General features: G+C 42.0%; 2 protein-coding genes across 5 annotated transcripts in view; one reads left to right on the top strand and one right to left on the bottom strand.

Annotated features, from left to right (window-relative positions):
* The window catches only part of sfxn5a (sideroflexin 5a), a 21573-nt gene extending 13030 nt beyond the window's left edge, over positions 1-8543 (top strand). Inside the window, exons 11-14 of one of the 4 annotated variants that reach the window (XM_048228520.1) lie at positions 2288-2403; positions 2850-2935; positions 5922-6039; positions 7815-8543. In XM_048228520.1, coding sequence (XP_048084477.1) covers positions 2288-2403; positions 2850-2935; positions 5922-6039; positions 7815-7892 — 398 coding nt within the window. In that variant the 3' untranslated portion in view covers positions 7893-8543. Of the gene's footprint in view, positions 1-2287; positions 2404-2849; positions 2936-5921; positions 6040-7814 lie in introns of those variants that run through there. The other 3 variants (XM_048228521.1, XM_048228522.1, XM_048228523.1) reach the window with 3 other exon arrangements.
* Positions 8544-10117: 1574 nt separating this feature from the next.
* On the bottom strand, positions 10118-16337 carry emx1 (empty spiracles homeobox 1). The gene is made up of 3 exons (XM_048228149.1): positions 15813-16337; positions 13579-13763; positions 10118-11413 (listed from the first exon to the last, which is right to left on the bottom strand). Exons 1-3 carry the CDS (start codon positions 16156-16158, stop codon positions 11246-11248), a joined length of 699 nt encoding a protein of 232 aa, XP_048084106.1. The 5' UTR covers positions 16159-16337; the 3' UTR covers positions 10118-11245.
* Positions 16338-17825: the final 1488 nt, after the last annotated feature.

The following is a 17825-nucleotide window of genomic DNA, read 5'->3' as shown; positions in this document are numbered from 1 at the left end:
ACCGTTGTTCTGTATAGGAAGCCAGCTCTAGGCTCACACCTCCCCAGATGTATTTGTTGACTGATGACTTCAAATATCACAGGAGAAAGGTGTCACTTTTGAGTCATGATACTAGCTGAGGAGGTGGTGAAGTGGCTCTGTAGTTGTAGTGTTTTAGCTACATCCAAAAGGGATCATCCATCCATCGCTACAGACATCAGTTCCATATTTTTGTTGTCACTGTCTGTAATGTTTTCCAAGTGCTTATCTGCTTGCCATTTACATATTTGCTTGAGGAAATCACATTTTGAATCAAAAGTAAATGTTTATGTTCCATATAATATAAAAGTACTGCATCTATAAGTGACCTATAAGTGATGTTTATGTGATTTTTTACTTTTTTTTAAAATTTTTACTGTTTTTGAACAATGTGACAATGTGTATGTGTGTGCATGCCTGTATTTGTGTTTGTGTGTGTGTGTGGTTGTGTGTGTGTGTGCGCACGCGCGCATGTGTGTGTGTGTGTGTGTGTGTGCGCGCGCACATGCGTGCGTGCATGCGTGTGTGTATGTGTGTGGATGCACTAGGGATGTAACGATTACCGGTATAATGGTAAACCGTGATAAAAATCTTGACGATAACAATTACCGTTTTCATTTCAAATATCATAATTATCGCAGTTGATTACCACGGTGTGGAAACCGTGTGTTTAATCCTTCCCAGCTTCATCCGAGCCTGCTTTTGACATACAGTAGGCCTGGTACAATGAAAAAAAACAAGTACCCTACTGATTCTGTTGTCTAATTGATGGATTTAACTGAGATACGGATTAGGTTACACCTGATTTTAAAAGGCAGAACATTTTCACCGCAAAACGTGTACTGTATCATGTAGCCACTCTGCATCTTTTTATACCGTGATAATACCGAAAACCGTGATAATTTTGGTCACTGTAAGCGTGAGGATAGATTTTCATACCGTTACATCCCTAGTGTGCACATGTCCTGGTCACTGCTCAATGGTGGCCTTGTAAAAACACCTTTGATCCTGATGTTTCTAAAGCCCTACAGCTGTTAAAACAATGGCTATATGTTTTGGCCATTGCACGAACAATAAAATAGAATAATAGACAATAAAAAATGACCATAATGTTGTCAGCAGAAGAGAAAGAAGTCAATAAAATACCAGTGTAAATTAGCATTAGCAGGAGCTCTCATATGTAGAGGTGCTGTGATTGAAAAGCGTAAATGCTGATTGTCGGAAGGGCCTTGCATTGATTAGGTGAGCTAATTAAAAGACCTCCTCTGAATGACATTATTAATGTGCGGAAAGCTTTTATGGACTCAGTTCATTTTTTCTTATGTTAGGCTAATGAGCTTTAATACTACCCACAAAATAATATTTCTAATGTGTTTTTTTTTCATCCAGGGATTACATTGGTTTTAACTAATTACCATGTAAACAGGAATAACATCTCTTTATCTTTTTTTAGACTGTGTGTGTGTGTGTTTGATGATGAGTGCATATGTATATGTGTGTTTGTGTGTGTGTGGTAATGATGATGATTATGGTGTGTGTGTATGTGTGTGTGTGTGTGTGTGTGTGTGTGTGTGTGTGTGTGTGTGTGTGTGTGTGTGTGTGTGTGTCTTAAAACGCCTTAGAGGAAGGTTAGATATTTACTTAGCCAATTAACTCAGCCCCAGAACGCTGCAGCTCAACACAGATAACACATTCACACAGGGGCAACAAATTAAAATGGCTTGAGGCACAAACCCACATATGCATACGCATCCACATCTGCACCCACCCACCCACACACACACACACACACACACACGCACACACGCACACACACACATGTGTACGGCACACCTACACAAATACATACAGTCCCAAATACACACTACCGAATGTCATAGAATCAACATAAAGGCTTTGACTTGATATATCTTCAATTTCTAGTGCATTCTCCTATTCCCAATGATTCAAGTGCTATGTATTAGGCCATTTTGTGCTAACAGTTTCTGATGTCTCTGGGATGACTATAATGACGAATAATGATATGACATAACTATGTTTATGACAAGGTTATGACAGTCTTTTGACCTATGCTTTTGACAGACATTTCAAGTGTGACCCTCTCTCTCTCTCTCTCTCTCTCTCTGTATTGGGTATGTGTGTGTGTGTGTGTGTGTGTGTGTGGGGGTGTGTGTGTGTATGTGTGTGGGGGGTGTGTGTGTGTGTGTGTGTGTGTGTGTGTGTGTGTGTGTGTGTGTGTGTGTGTGGGTGGGTGGGTGTTTGATGATAGCTAGTGCCAACGTGTGCAATGTTGTCCTGATGAGGTACTCTGAGCTAAAGGAAGGCATCAGTGTTCTGGATGACCAGGGCACAGTGGTGGGCACCTCACAAGTAGCAGCAAGACATGTGAGTTCATGTGAGAGCATACGCACGCACGCACGCACGCACGCACGCACACACACACACACACACACACACACACACACACACACACACACACAGTTCAGAGTCTGGGAGAAGATGCAGGAGACTGTCCAATACAGTATGTTCAAACACACACACACACACACACACACACACACACACACAGAGGAAACAACAACATACCATAAACAAACAAATCATCCACATTGTCATGTATATGAGGATTCATGCACACATTTGTTATATGGATAAAAATATATGTATAAATGTACATATAAATATATAAAATCTTATGCAAACACATACACATACACACAAATGCTCTATGTAAACATATAAAATCCTGTGCACTAACAGAGGGCCTTGTTATTCATGTCAACTAATCATGTCCTGTTCTTACCATTTATATTCTTGCTATTTCTGATCAGGCAATCTTGGAGACTGCCATGACACGAATGGTCCTCCCAATGCCCATTCTGGTCCTTCCCCCTATTGTTATGACTTTTTTAGAGAGGTTAGTGTATGAATTTGAGAACATAAATGCAGGCATAATACCAATGCATATATTGTATGTGTGCCTGTATGCCTGTGTGTGTGTGTGTGTGTGTGTGTGTGTGTGTGTGTGTGTGTGTGTGTGTGTGTGTGTGTGTGTATACCCTTGAAAATGTGTGTGGAACTATGTGAGTGTGTTGTGACAGTAAAAGACAGGCACTTTGATAAGACTTTAATGGTTCTGTAATGAAATCAGTGTTTATATAGCTGCCTGTGTGTGTGCCTGGGGTGTGTGTGTGTGTGTGTGGTGTGTGTGTGTGTGTGTGTGTGTGTGTATACCCTTGAAAATGTGTGTGGAACTATGTGAGTGTGTTGTGACAGTAAAAGACAGGCACTTTGATAAGACTTTAATGGTTCTGTAATGAAATCAGTGTTTATATAGCTGCCTGTGTGTGTGCCTGGGAGTGTGTGTGTGTGTGTGTGTGTGTGTGTGTGTGTGTGTGTGTGTGTGTGTGCGTTGGTATGTATGTGTGTGTATGCACACATTCGTAGATGAGGGTGTGTGCAGTGGTATGTGTCTTTGTGCTGACTGACAGGATCTGTCTTTCTCACACCTCTGTATCCGGGCACCCTCTTCCACAGGTGTGTGTGTGTGTGTGTGTGTGTCTGTGTGTGTGTGTGTGTGTGTGTGTGTGTGTGTGAGACAGAAAGAGTTTGTGTATGACAGTGCATATATAAGCAAGTTTTCTTATTAGTGTTAGACTGTGACCCAAGTATTTAAAAAAGACAATGGTAAAATTATGGGAGTGAACTATATGTGTGTGTGTGTGTGTGTGTGTGTGTGTGTGTGTGTGTGTGTGTGTGTGTGTGTGTGTGTGTGTGTGTGTGTGTGTGTGTCGCCTATAGATTGTGTGTGTGTGTGTGTGTGTGTGTGTGTGTGTGTGTGTGTGTGTGTGTGTGTGTGTGTGTGCCCTATAGATTGTGTGTGTGTGTGTGTGTGTGTGTGTGTGTGTGTGTGTGTGTGTGTGTGTGTGTGTGTGTGTGTGTATGTTTGTATGTGTGTGTATGTGGAGGGGAATTGCTGCATGTCAGCTCACCCTCACTGGATCTCAATGGAGCGAGAACAAGAGGTCAGTTGGGGAGGAGAGAATACCAGATGATTGATTGAACTGCTGAGAGGTTTAAGAGAAAGGAGGAGATAAAGAAAGAAAGGAGAGGTGTGTGTGTGTGTGTGTGTGTGTGTGTCGTGTGTGCGTTTGTAAGACTGCCTGTCTTTGTGTATGTATGTGTATATTTCATACACACGAGCCACCCGAGTCACCCACGCCTACAGATCATCTTTAGGGAACCGCCTATGTTTGGTAAAATTCCTTCCAATTCTCTGCTACCATCCCTATTTTACTCATAGCACAATGTTGTTTTCACATTGTATGTCTTTGAATGTGTTTATTGTCCTTTGTGCTGTGAATGTGTGTATGCTGTGTGTGCTGTGTGTGTGTGTGTGTGTGTGTGTGTGTGTGTGTGTGTGAGATTATTGAGATGTGTGATTAGTGAGTATTAGAAGTGTGTGCAAGATTTGAGTTCTTGGGCGTAATGTAGGTTTGTCCTATGCCTGTGTCAGAAGTAAGTGTGTGTGTGTGCATGTGTGTGTGTGTGTGTGTGTGTGTGTGTTAGAGAGTGTGTGTGTGTGTGGTTAGTAAATGTTAGAAGTGTGTGCAAGATTTGGAGTTCATGGGCGTAATGTAGGTTTGTCCTATGCCTGTGTCAGAAGTACTGTAAGTGTGTGTGTGTGTGTGTGTGTGTGTGTGTGTGTGTGTGTGTGTGTGTGTGTGTGTGTGTGTGTGTGTGAGAGGGAGAGAGAGATAGAGAGAGAGATAGAGAGAGAGAGAGAGAGTGTGTGATTAGTGAGTTTTAGAAGTGTGTGCAAGATTTGGAGTTCATAGGCGTAATGTAGGTTTGTCCTATGCCTGTGTCAGAAGTAAGTGTGTGTGTGTGTGTGTATGTGTGTGTGGGTGTGTGGCTCTCATATGTGTTAATGAAGTCTCTCATTAACCAGCCGCTGCCATCATTAAAACTCAGAGCCATGGACGCCTCCTGCTGAGCATGCTATCCCACAATCCCTGTCACCAGAGCCCAGGGAGAGAGGGGGGGCAGAGCCTGTGGAAACCCAGGCAGGGGAAGGGCAGGACAGAGCCTTCAGAGACAAAGCATAGATGTGTTGACACCGAGGAGACTTTATAACTATAGAAGGCAGAAAAATATAGTGTGTGTGTGTGTGTGTGTGTGTGTGTGTGTGTCTGCATCTGCCTGTCTGTCTATGTGTCAGTGTGTGTGTGTGTGTGTGTGTGTGTGTCAATCTATTTGCACTTGCACTTGACTTTGTTTTTATGTTTATATTTGTGTGTGTTTGTGCCTGGCCTGCTATACCGGGTGCATGAGGGTGAACATGTGGCCAGTGCAAACACAAAGTAGCACATTGTAAATAATGTCAACTTGACTTTCATTGTACTGTTCCTCACCTGAGGTGAAGTGATATCAAAGCTATCAAATAATACTGTATTTAGAAAGACGTTACTGAATCGATGTGTGTTATGTAATGGATTCCATCATCTTGTGTTTTTGTGCATAAGAATAGAGGCTGGGCATGAGATGAAAAGCATTTGCAAATGACTGCTGATGAAGTCACTTCATCTGTTTTAGTTAATGATCGCAATTAGAAAAGTGGGCTATTATCAGTGATTCATTCCCTTAATATCTCAATGTAATGCCAAGAGAACTGAACAGCAAGAAAATTAAATTCACAGAGAACCAAAGGCGCCTTCGTAATGGAGCACTGTGTGTGTGTGTGTGTGTGTGTGTGTGTGTGTGTGTATGTGTGTGTGCGCGTTGCCACGCAGTTATTTGTTTTGTCTATGTGTGTTTCTATTTGTCATTTGTCATTTGTCATTTGTGTGTGTGTGTGTGTGTGTGTGTGTGTGTGTGTGTGTGTGTGTGTGTGCACGCTTCAGGTTGCCTTTGCTGCAGAGGCGCCCACGGCTGGTGTTGCCAGTGCACAGTCTGGTGTGTCTGGCGGCTTTCAGCTTGGCCCTGCCCCTCGCCATCAGCCTGTTCCCTCAGCAGTCCCAGGTAACACACACACACACACACACGGGCCACCACACCAGCCACTGTTACAAAAGCATGGACAGTGTGTGCTCAGTCCAATCTAAAGCCATTAGAAGGGAGTAATAAATAGGAGACATTTAACCAGAGATGGCTAGCTTGGGGCAGAGTTTGTGCGGGATACTGTGCAAACTCTAGCTCCAATATTGCAAATATTGCTGATCAATTTTGGCTTTGAATCTTCATTAAGGACTTGCATGACACCATGCTAACTATGTGCTTTACAGTCATTGCCACTAAGACACACATCGTAGGAGTTTATAGTGCACACCACTATTGCATGTATTACTGTACACCCCCGTATAGCCTTACGTGGTCCTTTATGCACCGTAAAAGACTCCTGGCACAAAACCACACACCACAAGAGCCTCACATGACTTAATACTCTTCCTGTAATGATATCTCTAATTGATTCTGCTGCATTAGACACACCGCACACTAGTTTTCAATATAAATCCTAAGCTGTATCCTGCTATAACTTTTTTGTTGCATATACTATTGTATAAAATTATACTGAAACTACACTGCTCAAATAAAATTAAGGGAACACTTACAGTTTTCCACAATTGTTAAAACACATTTTTTGAAACCTTCCACCCTTTTCTCCATTCTCAAACTACATTCACAGGATGTCTGACAGTTCTTGCAAAATAAAACACCCGCCTCAAAAGTTTTACTTGTGCTCAGAACCAAACGGTGTCAGAGTACCGATCCAGTGTATGATTGAAGTGTTCCCTTCATTTTTTTGAGCAGTATATATAGCTCCACATAACCACCACACATGGTGTTACTGTCTAAAATGACTCACTGCCACAACATAGCTATCACATAGCAGTGTCAGCATGTGCAGAGAGCCATATTCTCTGCACAGTATGACGGCACACAGTATAATCCTACAACACCTAACGATTGCAACAAACAATCCTGCTGTATGATGTAGATCACAGGACGCTAATGCAATTACAGTTCCCACACCCTGCCTTTTAACACGTCTTTAGATTGAAATGTCTTCGTAATCATCGATTTGTCCATATGGTGGCTGATCCGGAGACATATGTGCTGCTGCCAGACTTTTCTCCCTCCCTCTCTCTCTCTCTCTCCCTCTGACTGTCCCTCGCTCACTCGCTCCTCTCCTCCTTCTGTTTTTTTTTTTTACACTTCCTGAAAAGGCGTCAAGATGAGAGCGTTCCCAAAAAACGCCATGTTCAGGGCCCTCCTTTTCCAATCGCCATCCCCAACCTGTCGCCTTATGCTTACACTCCGCGGGATGTCTCCTTGGTCCACCGCACCTCACATTCTCTCTCGCTTGTACGCACACACACACACACACATACATATACAAACACACACACACACACACACATTCACTCTGCCATCTGTTTATGGAGAAAATATTGCACTTTTTAACTCTGGCTTGGCTGCTTACCAGCAGGCGCATCTTATTTCCGTGCCCAGTTACTTATATGGAAGTAAATAGCTGTGAAGAAAGAAAAAAAATAAAAATAAAATGTCTGTTTCCGTCTCTCTAACGCCCATAATGCTATTTTTACCTTTATTTTCACTTGAACAGGGATGATATTTTCCACAGCCTCTATGTGTACAAAATATAAAATATTTCGGTTATACGGTTTCCATACTTGTGCATTGGTATGAATGTGAGATGTACTGTTTGTATGTATGTATCTAATACCTAATTATGGTATATATATGTCGTATGTGTCTTTCTATTTTGCTCTTAGATCCACGTGTCTCTGCTTGAACCAGAGATTGCTGCAGCGACAGACTGCAAGATTGTGACTTATAACAAGGGTCTCTAATCGGTCAGTCCTTAGGCTTAAGTCAAGAGTGCCTACCAAACCCAATAAGTGAAGTTTACAACTTCTAGCATCGAGCTGAAGCATCACTGAATGTAAGACACACACACGCACACGCGCACACACACACACACACACACACACACACACACACACACACACACACACCAAATCTGAGCCAAATCATGCATGAGATATTTGCTGTACCCCGTTAGGTATGTTCATGTCTCTAATCATTTCCGATTTGAAAAAGGGGAACAGACTTAAAGCCGTGTAGCTTCTCCAGGCATCTCTTATGTGAACTATGTGAACAAGTGATGTAGGGATCACATTTACCTTAGCGCTTACATTGTGTATTTTTATTAATCCATCAGATGAATTACATTTAGCAATTGTAACCACCCTTGTAATCTCCCTTCCCCGTTTTGATAACATGTTAATCATTGTAACCATCAGATTAATGTATACTGTGAGACCACCTTATAATACTATTGTTTGTATGCTGATCTCAGGATTTAAGTGCAAATATGCAAATGCAAATATGTAATGCAAATGCAAATATGTAGCAATATTTTCCATGATGGATTGTCGTTTCTTACTAATTCTGAATTTAACTGGCACTATAACCTTGTATAAATATTTTCAAAAGTTAAATGTTCATCTTTATCTTCTATCTTGCCTGTGTGTGTGTGTGTGTGTGTGTGTGTGTGTGAAAGAGAGTTTAAATCTCTCTTATCATAATCAGCATCACTTTCTCGCCCAGCTGTTTGTTTACTCAGTAGGCATGGCAACGTGTCACGGTCATCTGCAGTGGCGTGGAACAAGACATGAAGCCACATGCACAGTGAAGTAGAGGACTGCACCACACACACATTCAGTCAAGTGGCCAACACACACACACACACACACACACAAATGCACTTACATGCCTAATACACACTTGCACAAAAATATGGGCTCTGAGATTTACCTTTTTGCATCTTTCTGGCTGAATTGGTGATAAGTGTAAGTGCTTTGTTTGTGAAGAACAGCTGCAAGGCTGGAGAGAAAGATTTTCGATAGCGATAGATCTGAGGGAGATATCTTTCTTTTTTACTGTTTTAAAGATAAAGACAATTTCCTTTTCGGTAAGAGAATTCCCTTTCCCACTTCCACAGAATCTCTCCCTTTCCCCTCTTCCCCAAGTGTATTGTGGCAGCAGGGGACAGAGGGGTATTCTGAGTAATTGTTTGTTAAGTGGAGCGCCGTGAAGGTGTGGAACTCGTTAGGCATTCTGCCAGCACACACACAAACACCCTTCTCTCTCTCTCTCTCACACACACACACACACACACACACACACATACTCGTACAAACACACACTCGTACTTGTACAAACACACATACATGACTCCATATAGAAACCCCTCTACATATACACACGACTAGCAATAACTTATGAGCTTGTTTAGCCACTGTTGCTGTTGTGCCTCTTCATCTCCTGTTCCATTACTTAAAGATGGAATGACAGCAATGATGCTTCAAAGCATTTTAGTGTATAGGATGTGTATGTGTATGTGTGCATGTGCGTGTATGTATGTGTGCATGTGTGTGTGTGTGTGTGTGTGTGTGTGTATATGTGCGTGTGCGTGTGTGTGTGTGCGTGTGTGTATGTGTGCATGTGCGCGCGCGCGTGTGTGTGTGTGTGTGTGTGTGTGTGTGTGTGTGTGTGTGTGCGCGTGTGTGTGTACATCCACACCTGGACACCTGGATAGAGTGTCCAGCATATTCAAAACAAACTTCTGGGCCTTTTTGTGCCTGACACGCTCATTGTGTGGTGAGTGAGTGTGTGAATATGTGTGTGGTGGAAAGAACACGCATGCCGAAGAACAGTAGTCGTGGTCAACTCTACACATTTAGAGTTCATTTGGTGGGTCATTTAACACAGATGCCTTGCGGTTCCTCTGACAAAACGGCATTAGAGAAGACATTGTGTGTATGTGTGTGTGTGTGTGCGCGCGCACAGGTGTGAATGTGTGTGTGCGCACACGTGTGTGTGTGTGTGCACAGGTGGGTTTGAGGGTATGTGATAGTTCAGAGCCCTCCATTAGAGAAATAGTTCTTTTCAGCTGACACAGGAGCCCTCTGAAGAGTGTACTGGCATAAGGCTCCATGATTTTGCCCTATCAAAACAACTGTAAATAGGCTTAGTAGAGACTTCTGGACTTTTCTCTCTAAAACATCTTTATTTGTTTTTACAACTTTTGTTCTGGAAAATTCATTAGATATTTGTTGGCAAATATTTCACCGTGTGAGAACCAAGGATGGCTAATGTTCCAGATAAACACACACACACACGCGCACACACATTCCTATGAAGCATCGCTCATTAATAATAATAATTCACACACACTCTCACACACACTCATGCAATCATGTCCTATTTACTCTGGCTGATACACGCACGTGCACTCACACACGCACACTCACACACACACACACACACACACACACACACACACACACGCACACTCACACACACAGTAGCATATGCTTGTGCTCTCACTTTTCTCAACACACCCAAGTGTGAACCTGAGCCCAAGTGTTCATGATCATATTTTACATGCAAACAGACACACACACACACACACACAAACAAACACATACACACACATCAGCAGCCGTGGGACACCCTCTGCTTAGACACCAATGTGCAAAACAGGGAGGTCAAATACTCAAAGGTCAGGATTACACAGAGGCTGACCTTTCAACTGTGACCTTTGCCCAGCTGTCTATAAACAGTCTATGAACATGCAGCGGTCTGACCATCAATATGCACGCACACACACACACACACACACACACACACTTGCAGTCAGCAAAGACATCCAAGGCTTGAATCATGTTTAAACATCAGCTCTCACGTACCCCCGCAGAGGATGGACGTGGATGAGAGGGGAAATAATGCATATTTTCTTCAACCAGATTATTAAATTGGTCAGGAGAATTTCTGAAAATTTGTGGGCACAGAGAGAAAAGATAGCAGAATACAGACAAACGTGTTGTAAGGAACAAAAATAGACAAAGATAGGCAGCGAGAGAGAAACAGAAAGTGTGTGTGTGTGCGTGCGTGCTTTTAGTGGCATTGGTCTCCTGGTTATCTGAACAGTGACAAGAAGGCTCGCAGAGAGCCTGTAGAATCAGTCTTGGTTCTCCACACACACTCAGTCCTCCAGTGCACATGAAACATTATTACAGATCACTAATCATTTTAACATAATAAATAGGGCCCGTCCTTGGTCTTTAGTTGAGGAAGGTGGAGTAGGGGCGGTTTTCGTGGTTGGGACGTCTACGCAGAGAGGGGGGGGGGGGGGGGTTTAGGAGTCGGACGTGACGTCTATGTCCTCGTTGGGGGTCTGTTTGGTGGCGAGACGCCAGCGGTTGATGTGATGGTTCCCCTTCTTCCTCTGACTGTTGTCAGGTCCTTCCTCCTCCAGTTTCTGCCGCTTGTACTTTGTGCGGCGATTCTGGAACCACACTTTCACCTGAGGAGGAATGATCGAAGAGTTAGCACCACGGGACTCTAACCTTTGGCTTAACAAAACCATTTACAAAATTCTTATTTTTCTATGTTTCAATGACTTGCGTTCCAGGGCAGAAGATAACATTGCAAATTTTTGCCTGTACATAATAACTTAACAAACATTAAATTAACTTATTTCTACCACAATCTCTAAGCAAATGTATTTTAATCTGCCATTTTAGCGTGGGTGGTAGCAAACATTGATGATAAAACTGGTCTTGCATGCTCCAATGTTACATTGTAGTCGTCACAATGAAAATACAGGATATAAAAATGTGTCCTTCCAAGTCCTCATACCCCCCTTCTTTCATCATTATAGCTGTCGTTGGCTACTGTGAAATTGCAGCTCAAACCGTAAATCATAATTGGACGATGTTCTTTCGCTGACTTAATTCTTCTTTATTGCTTAGCCTATGTTTTGTAGGCTACTACTTGGTTGGTGGTTGCTGAATGATTAGAATAAAATTTTAAATTAAAAATACTAATTTATTTTTTTTATTCATAAATATGAAGAATTACGTAGTAATTGCCGTAATTAATTGCCAAGTCACTTGTACTGCCAGGCCTACAAGGAATCAGGAATGCAACTTCAGTGATCAGTCAAGCCCATTGGCACTGTTTAATACTAATCTGCCAAAGTGCACAAACAAAAAAGTTGACTATTCGAAATTTCCTACAGGTCATGTTTTTAATTTAAACGCTGTAACATAGCCCATTAGCCTGCGGACAATAGCCTCCACGAGACAAGCAAATAAAGCCATCACTTGGTTCCACACTTTCCGCGCTCTCTCCAGTTCATCCTGAGGTTATCGTTTAAGTGGCCGGGAAGCGGCAAATGTTTTCTTTTCTCTCGCGCGTTGCCGGAAACTAATTTGGTTGTGGTAAATCAGTGTTGTAAGTTTGTGTGTGAGTGTGTGTTTTTTAAGTAAAATATCTCTCCGCTTAATTGATTTGCTCAGACAAGACAGGCAGCTATTCAGCTGATTGACAGGCAGTGTGAAGTAGGCCTTGGCTAAGCGAGAGGGCAGCATTTTGTGAATGATTGAAACACTTTAGCCAACAGATAAAATTGAAATGCACACACTTTTCGTGAAGAACTTAATTTGTATTTTTAAAAACTCGCAAACATTTCGCAAAAATACATTTTCTATTTCAAAGTAACCCAATCCTGTAGTTCAAAGGAACCCAGGTTATTAGGCCTATTTCACTATAATCATATAGCTTACAATATTCACTCGTAAGATGGACCGATGGAAGATGGTGAACCGATAATAACGACAATTTGTTCATGGATAGGTAAACCGCAACGGGCAGAAGTCGTTTTGGTTTAAATATTGTTATTTGTAGTCGTCAAATCCATAGGCAAAAATATTCTCAAGAAATGTATTTCGACAAACGATAATTTCATAACTCCTTAAATGCATTTTCCATTTTGATGCAGCGCGCTGCGCTATATGTCAGAATTGTAGCTGCTCAGCAATTTGGATCTGTAATCACGTTTAGTTAAACGCGACAACAAAGCAGGGTTATATAACAATAGTAAGCTATTTCTTCAATTATTTTAAATATTAACATAATTGCCGTGCCATTAAATGTTATTATCCTTATATATGTCTAGGAAATGAATAATAGCTTTACTGTACAACGAAATGGGGTTTTCTATTTTGACTGATCAAAAACACATTATTTTATATTTACAAAACCATGTTTTCGACATGCAAGCAAGCTTTCGAATAGGGTAGGCCTATTGTGATTATTTAAAGAATGAAATGCATAGAGATATAGGCTCCTCTAGTTACTGCGGCTAAATTAATGTAGGCCACGCAAAATAGCTTTCTTTTAGTATTGAGATGAGTTTGTATAGTGTATGAGGAAAAAAATAAACTGCACATAATATTTTTGCCGTGGAGGCAAAACACAAGGACTAAAACTGATCACGCACTACAATAAAGGACCTAGGCTATGCTATTACATTTTTGCACTTGTTTAAGGCCTACCCTTCAGAGAGCAGCCTATGGAGCCTAAAAGGCGATGCGCGCCAAAGTAGGCCTACATTTGTGAGTATGTTTGTGGATGCGCTCGTTAGGGTACCCTACTGTTTATGGGCGCACTCATATGTATGGCTACCTGTGTTTCTGACAAGCTCAAGCTGTTGGCGAGCTGCTTTCGCTCTGCTCCCACAACGTAGTGATTCTTCTCGAAAGCTCGTTCCAGACGTAGGAGCTGTGACGGAGAGAATGCCGTTCGAATACGCTTGGGCTTCCGAGCAAACGGCCCGTGCAGGAGAAGGGCGTCTTGGGAAACGTCGTTTCCTGAAAAGAAGAAAGAAAAAACAAACAATTAGAATCCAGAGGGTCCAGCTCCGGGAATGCGCACAAGGTATTTCGACGCAGTGAAGTGGAAACGGGCGCAGCACGAGGTCAGGTGGCCCTGTGGTAAAGCCGTTCGCTCATTAACCTCCCACTGCACTGAATACGCCGGAAGCAGTCGGAGGGCGCATAACTGGTAGAATCTTTAAGCACACCACCATCATAGCAGTTATGCTTGTTGCACAATATTTTTTCAAAAAAAAGAATAATAGCCCTACTTCTAGTAACTGTATGGTATTATCTTGTGTTGCATCAGGCCTTCCATATAGACTGGACACTTTGGTAACCGAAGTTTACCGAAGTTTAAAATATTTTGAGCTGCAGTAGGCTAAGTTAATGTTTCACATTAATAATTGACTCTATATAGTCTACCCAGTGTCACGTGAAAGGCTATTTGATTTATTTTAATTAAATAATATCCTTTATAAAAAAAAATATTAAACGTATGCGGCCCTACGTGGCAATGGATAAGAATTTGGAATATTAACTTGATCTATATAACACTGCCCACATATGGTACTGATCAACAATAGAAAAATGTCACAGCGTAGTAAGCAGTCAAGCGCAAACAAAATGTTACATTTCTGTATGATGCTTGCGGTGAGAGTGGTGTCTGAGAACCGCAGGGACCAGCCGACCTCAATCTGTTGGTTTATAGCCTGTAAGGGATTGCTGACACTAAGTGTATTAAAATACAAAACAGTCATAACTAAACAAATCTAATAGTAGCCAAGGTAATTTGGATGCGTTCAGGCAGGCGTGAGGTAGGCCTATATTCTGAAGAGGCGATATATTCTACTCATAATATAGGCCTTTATGCTAAGGTTGGCCACGCCTATATTTATGATTTAATTGATTAAGTTTGATTTAGACTGCAGAGATTGTTGCCCAAGTGCACTTTATACCTACAACAATAGTGTCAATGGCCGGTGGCTAATATAAGTAGGCTACACAATGTTGGCAGCTGCAGTAGCCCAAGTGAATGGATATTCATAAATCAGCTGAAAACACACTTGCATATTTACTTTTGTGAATTAGTTAGACTGTAAGTAGGTAGGTTTAAATCTGTAACATACAAGTATTAAACGGCACATAGCCTACATGTGCACTATGTCTATGTGAGAAATGGGATTAAGCCCTAAATACAACGATAGACTGAAGCATTGCATTATCATACTAATTAATAAAGTCTGTAATCCAATAATCATGCAGTAATTAGTGTAGGTGTAAGCTATGCGTTCCTCCCAGGTTAGGAAATTACTAAAAATAGATTTAACAATTTCGTAAGGCAAAACACAACCTCTTAATGGCCACTACTGCTCTTAAAATAGGTCCACAAGATGAAGATACATTATTTTCCCCCTCTGCGTCTTCCTCTTCTACTACTAATACCCTACATTGGACTGAGTTTATTTTTTCTGTCTGTGGCAACACACGCTCCTGTACCAGCGCATGAGCTGGTTTAGCCCCCGGGGTCTATGAGAGGGAGCAGACTGCTTGGCAAACCTCAGCCCTCGGGCGACCGGCTAATCGTACATTTTCATTACAGCTCGCGACACAAAACAATTCCCGCTATCTATGCCTGGCCCTGCCACCACCTCGGAAGTATTGCCACCGGCACATAACGGAGAGCGCTGCAACAAAATTTTAGATAAAGTATGCTACACGAGCGACTCTTCTCGGAACAAAGACATTTTCAAATGGATAGCCCACAAAAAATCATGACAGGAAAACTAAAAGCATCGCATTTATATTATTATTATTACAATAATAATAACAATAACAATATTTACACTACTAATAGCCTAATTGGTCTCTTTACCTGCACGCACACTAAAAGTGGCCTATAATGTAGCCTATAGGCTACAGCTTGTCGGGAAAATATAGATGAGGAACACACAATTAAACAATTTAACAATTATTAATAATAATTAAAAAAATATTAAATCCTTAAATTATGAATAAAAATATAGGACAAGTATGCCTGCTTACCTTGGAATCTGTGACTGAAGAATCTGTTACGTAAGACCCACGGGTAGAAGTTGAGAGGCTCCCGGTGCTGTGTGCTAAAGAAGTGCGGGTGCTGTAGGTGTGCGCTGCCGAGCTGGTGCGGGTGCACGGTGAGAGACGGATGGCTGACGGTCTCCGGGAACACCAGCTCCGGATTCGGATAGAGAGACCGGCTCGTTGGATGTTGATAGCCACTCATGAAACCGTCGGTCGGCGTTGAGGTGTAGCTGAGCGCTGTTGGCCGGATAGGTTCGTCGGCAGTCATCGGGCTCTCCTTTGCTACCAAAGATTCAATAGTAAAACAACGCTTTCCAGCTGTGGAAAACATCCTCAATAGTCCTTGCAGATCCGAGCGAAGTCCAGCAGAAGACACACACTCACCTTCACTTAATTAATATTACATAGATGCCGTATCACATATAGTTATGGCGCAAACCGCGGGGTTCTGTGGCATGAAGGTGTCTGCAGGACAGTTTGAAGACCCTACAAGTCAGTGCAATTAATATGTTCAGAAGCCATTCCAGAAAAGTGAAAAGTGCGCTGAGAGGCGCAAGGTCCTGGAAGACCCCAGCTCATGTCACACCAGACACGCTCTGATTGGGCGGACTCACCTGCCACTCAGAGCTGTTAAGCTACACCTGGCTTTTAAATGCGGGAGTAGGCGGAGTTTACATTCATTTGAATGCAATAATGATCATAATTAGTTTAATTACGGACTCTGGCATTACTGGATTACTGCTGTCTGCCTGTCGACAGATTCCATTATCTGGATTCTGATTGAAGCCGACTTTACATGTATTGAGTTACCTGCACAGTCATACACATCAGAGGCCTCCGAGAGGTCGGAGGGAATATTTACACCTCACAAAATCTGTCAAGTTTAAATAAGGCAAACGACCGCACCACAACTAAACAAATAACCTTTCCCAGTGAAAGGCATATTAATCATTTGATGACATTAGTTAAAGGAATCGGTTAGTCTTCTTAAAATTGCTTAGGCTAGGCTACTCTATATCAAAGAGGGATTCGCTGAGGCTATCAGCTTGAAGTCCTTAGCGTATGTATAGTACGTATTGGACACACAACGCTTATGTTATGTGACGCATAGTCTACTATACTATTAAATTGAAAATATGTTTCTCAGCTGGACTCACCAACACTCCATTTTGGGGGGAAAAACAGGCCACCTTTAGGCTATTCTTTACATGGAGTTTTTAACGCAATGTTGGCACACGCTGCGCCACAAACTGGCCACATGGCACGGGGTTTACAATAATGCATTTGGATACAATGAGTTTGTGTATAATTTTGTAATATTCCCTACACATTGTAAAAAAAAAAAAAAAACTATACATGAATGCATTTTGTAGGGGACACTCGATAACTTTTCATTTCAGTTTACTTAAAGTAGCCTAGTCTCTTCCGACTGTTAGGATATAATTGTTGCTCCTAATAACAATGTAGGCCTAGCCTATCTTTAATATGCGCCATATACAAATGAACTCTGTTTGTAGGAGAAAGGGAGCCGTTGAGTCAGGTTATAGAGTCATAGTTTAGTCTATAACCAGAGCTGGGCGGATTTAATAAGAAACCTGCGAGTTCGTTCCGGTTGGTGAGATATTAACTTCCAGCTAGCGGAGAGTTGGTCTCAAAGTTGGACAGTGATAACATCTCCCTGCGAGGCCAGTAGACTTGCACCTGTTCCTGGCCTGTTGAATACCCCAAAAACGATGTATCCCGCAGTGTGTTGGCGGGAGTGAATACTAGTGCAGGGGCAAACATACTACGGAGAGACATATGCCGTTAAACAAATCCCGCACGTCGAATAACATGTTTTTTTGTGAATAGTTTGTCAACCTCTGCTTTACTGAAAGTTACCCTTTCCCCCTCGGGGTTATTTAATATGGCCATAGTGTTCATTTAGAGTTAACGTTTAGCTCTGTGATTTGCTCGTTAACCTCGTGAGCGCATTAGAAAATCATTACGCAGAGAGAT

Source organism: Alosa alosa, chromosome 19 (assembly GCF_017589495.1).
Source record: "Alosa alosa isolate M-15738 ecotype Scorff River chromosome 19, AALO_Geno_1.1, whole genome shotgun sequence".
Taxonomy (NCBI): Eukaryota; Metazoa; Chordata; class Actinopteri; order Clupeiformes; family Clupeidae; genus Alosa; species Alosa alosa.
Note: the sequence above shows the minus strand (reverse complement) of the source record. Positions and strands in the feature narration are given on the sequence as shown.

Excerpts from the sequence above, each read along its gene's own strand:
- emx1 (XM_048228149.1), bottom strand. The coding sequence starts at position 16,158 with ATGTTTTCCACAGCTGGAAAGCGTTGTTTTACTATTGAATCTTTGGTA. Across the intron at positions 13,764-15,812 it reads CTTCAGTCACAGATTCCAAG|GAAACGACGTTTCCCAAGAC; the intron begins GTAAGCAGGCAT and ends TCTTCTTTTCAG. Across the intron at positions 11,414-13,578 it reads TGAGCTTGTCAGAAACACAG|GTGAAAGTGTGGTTCCAGAA; the intron begins GTAGCCATACAT and ends ATTCCTCCTCAG.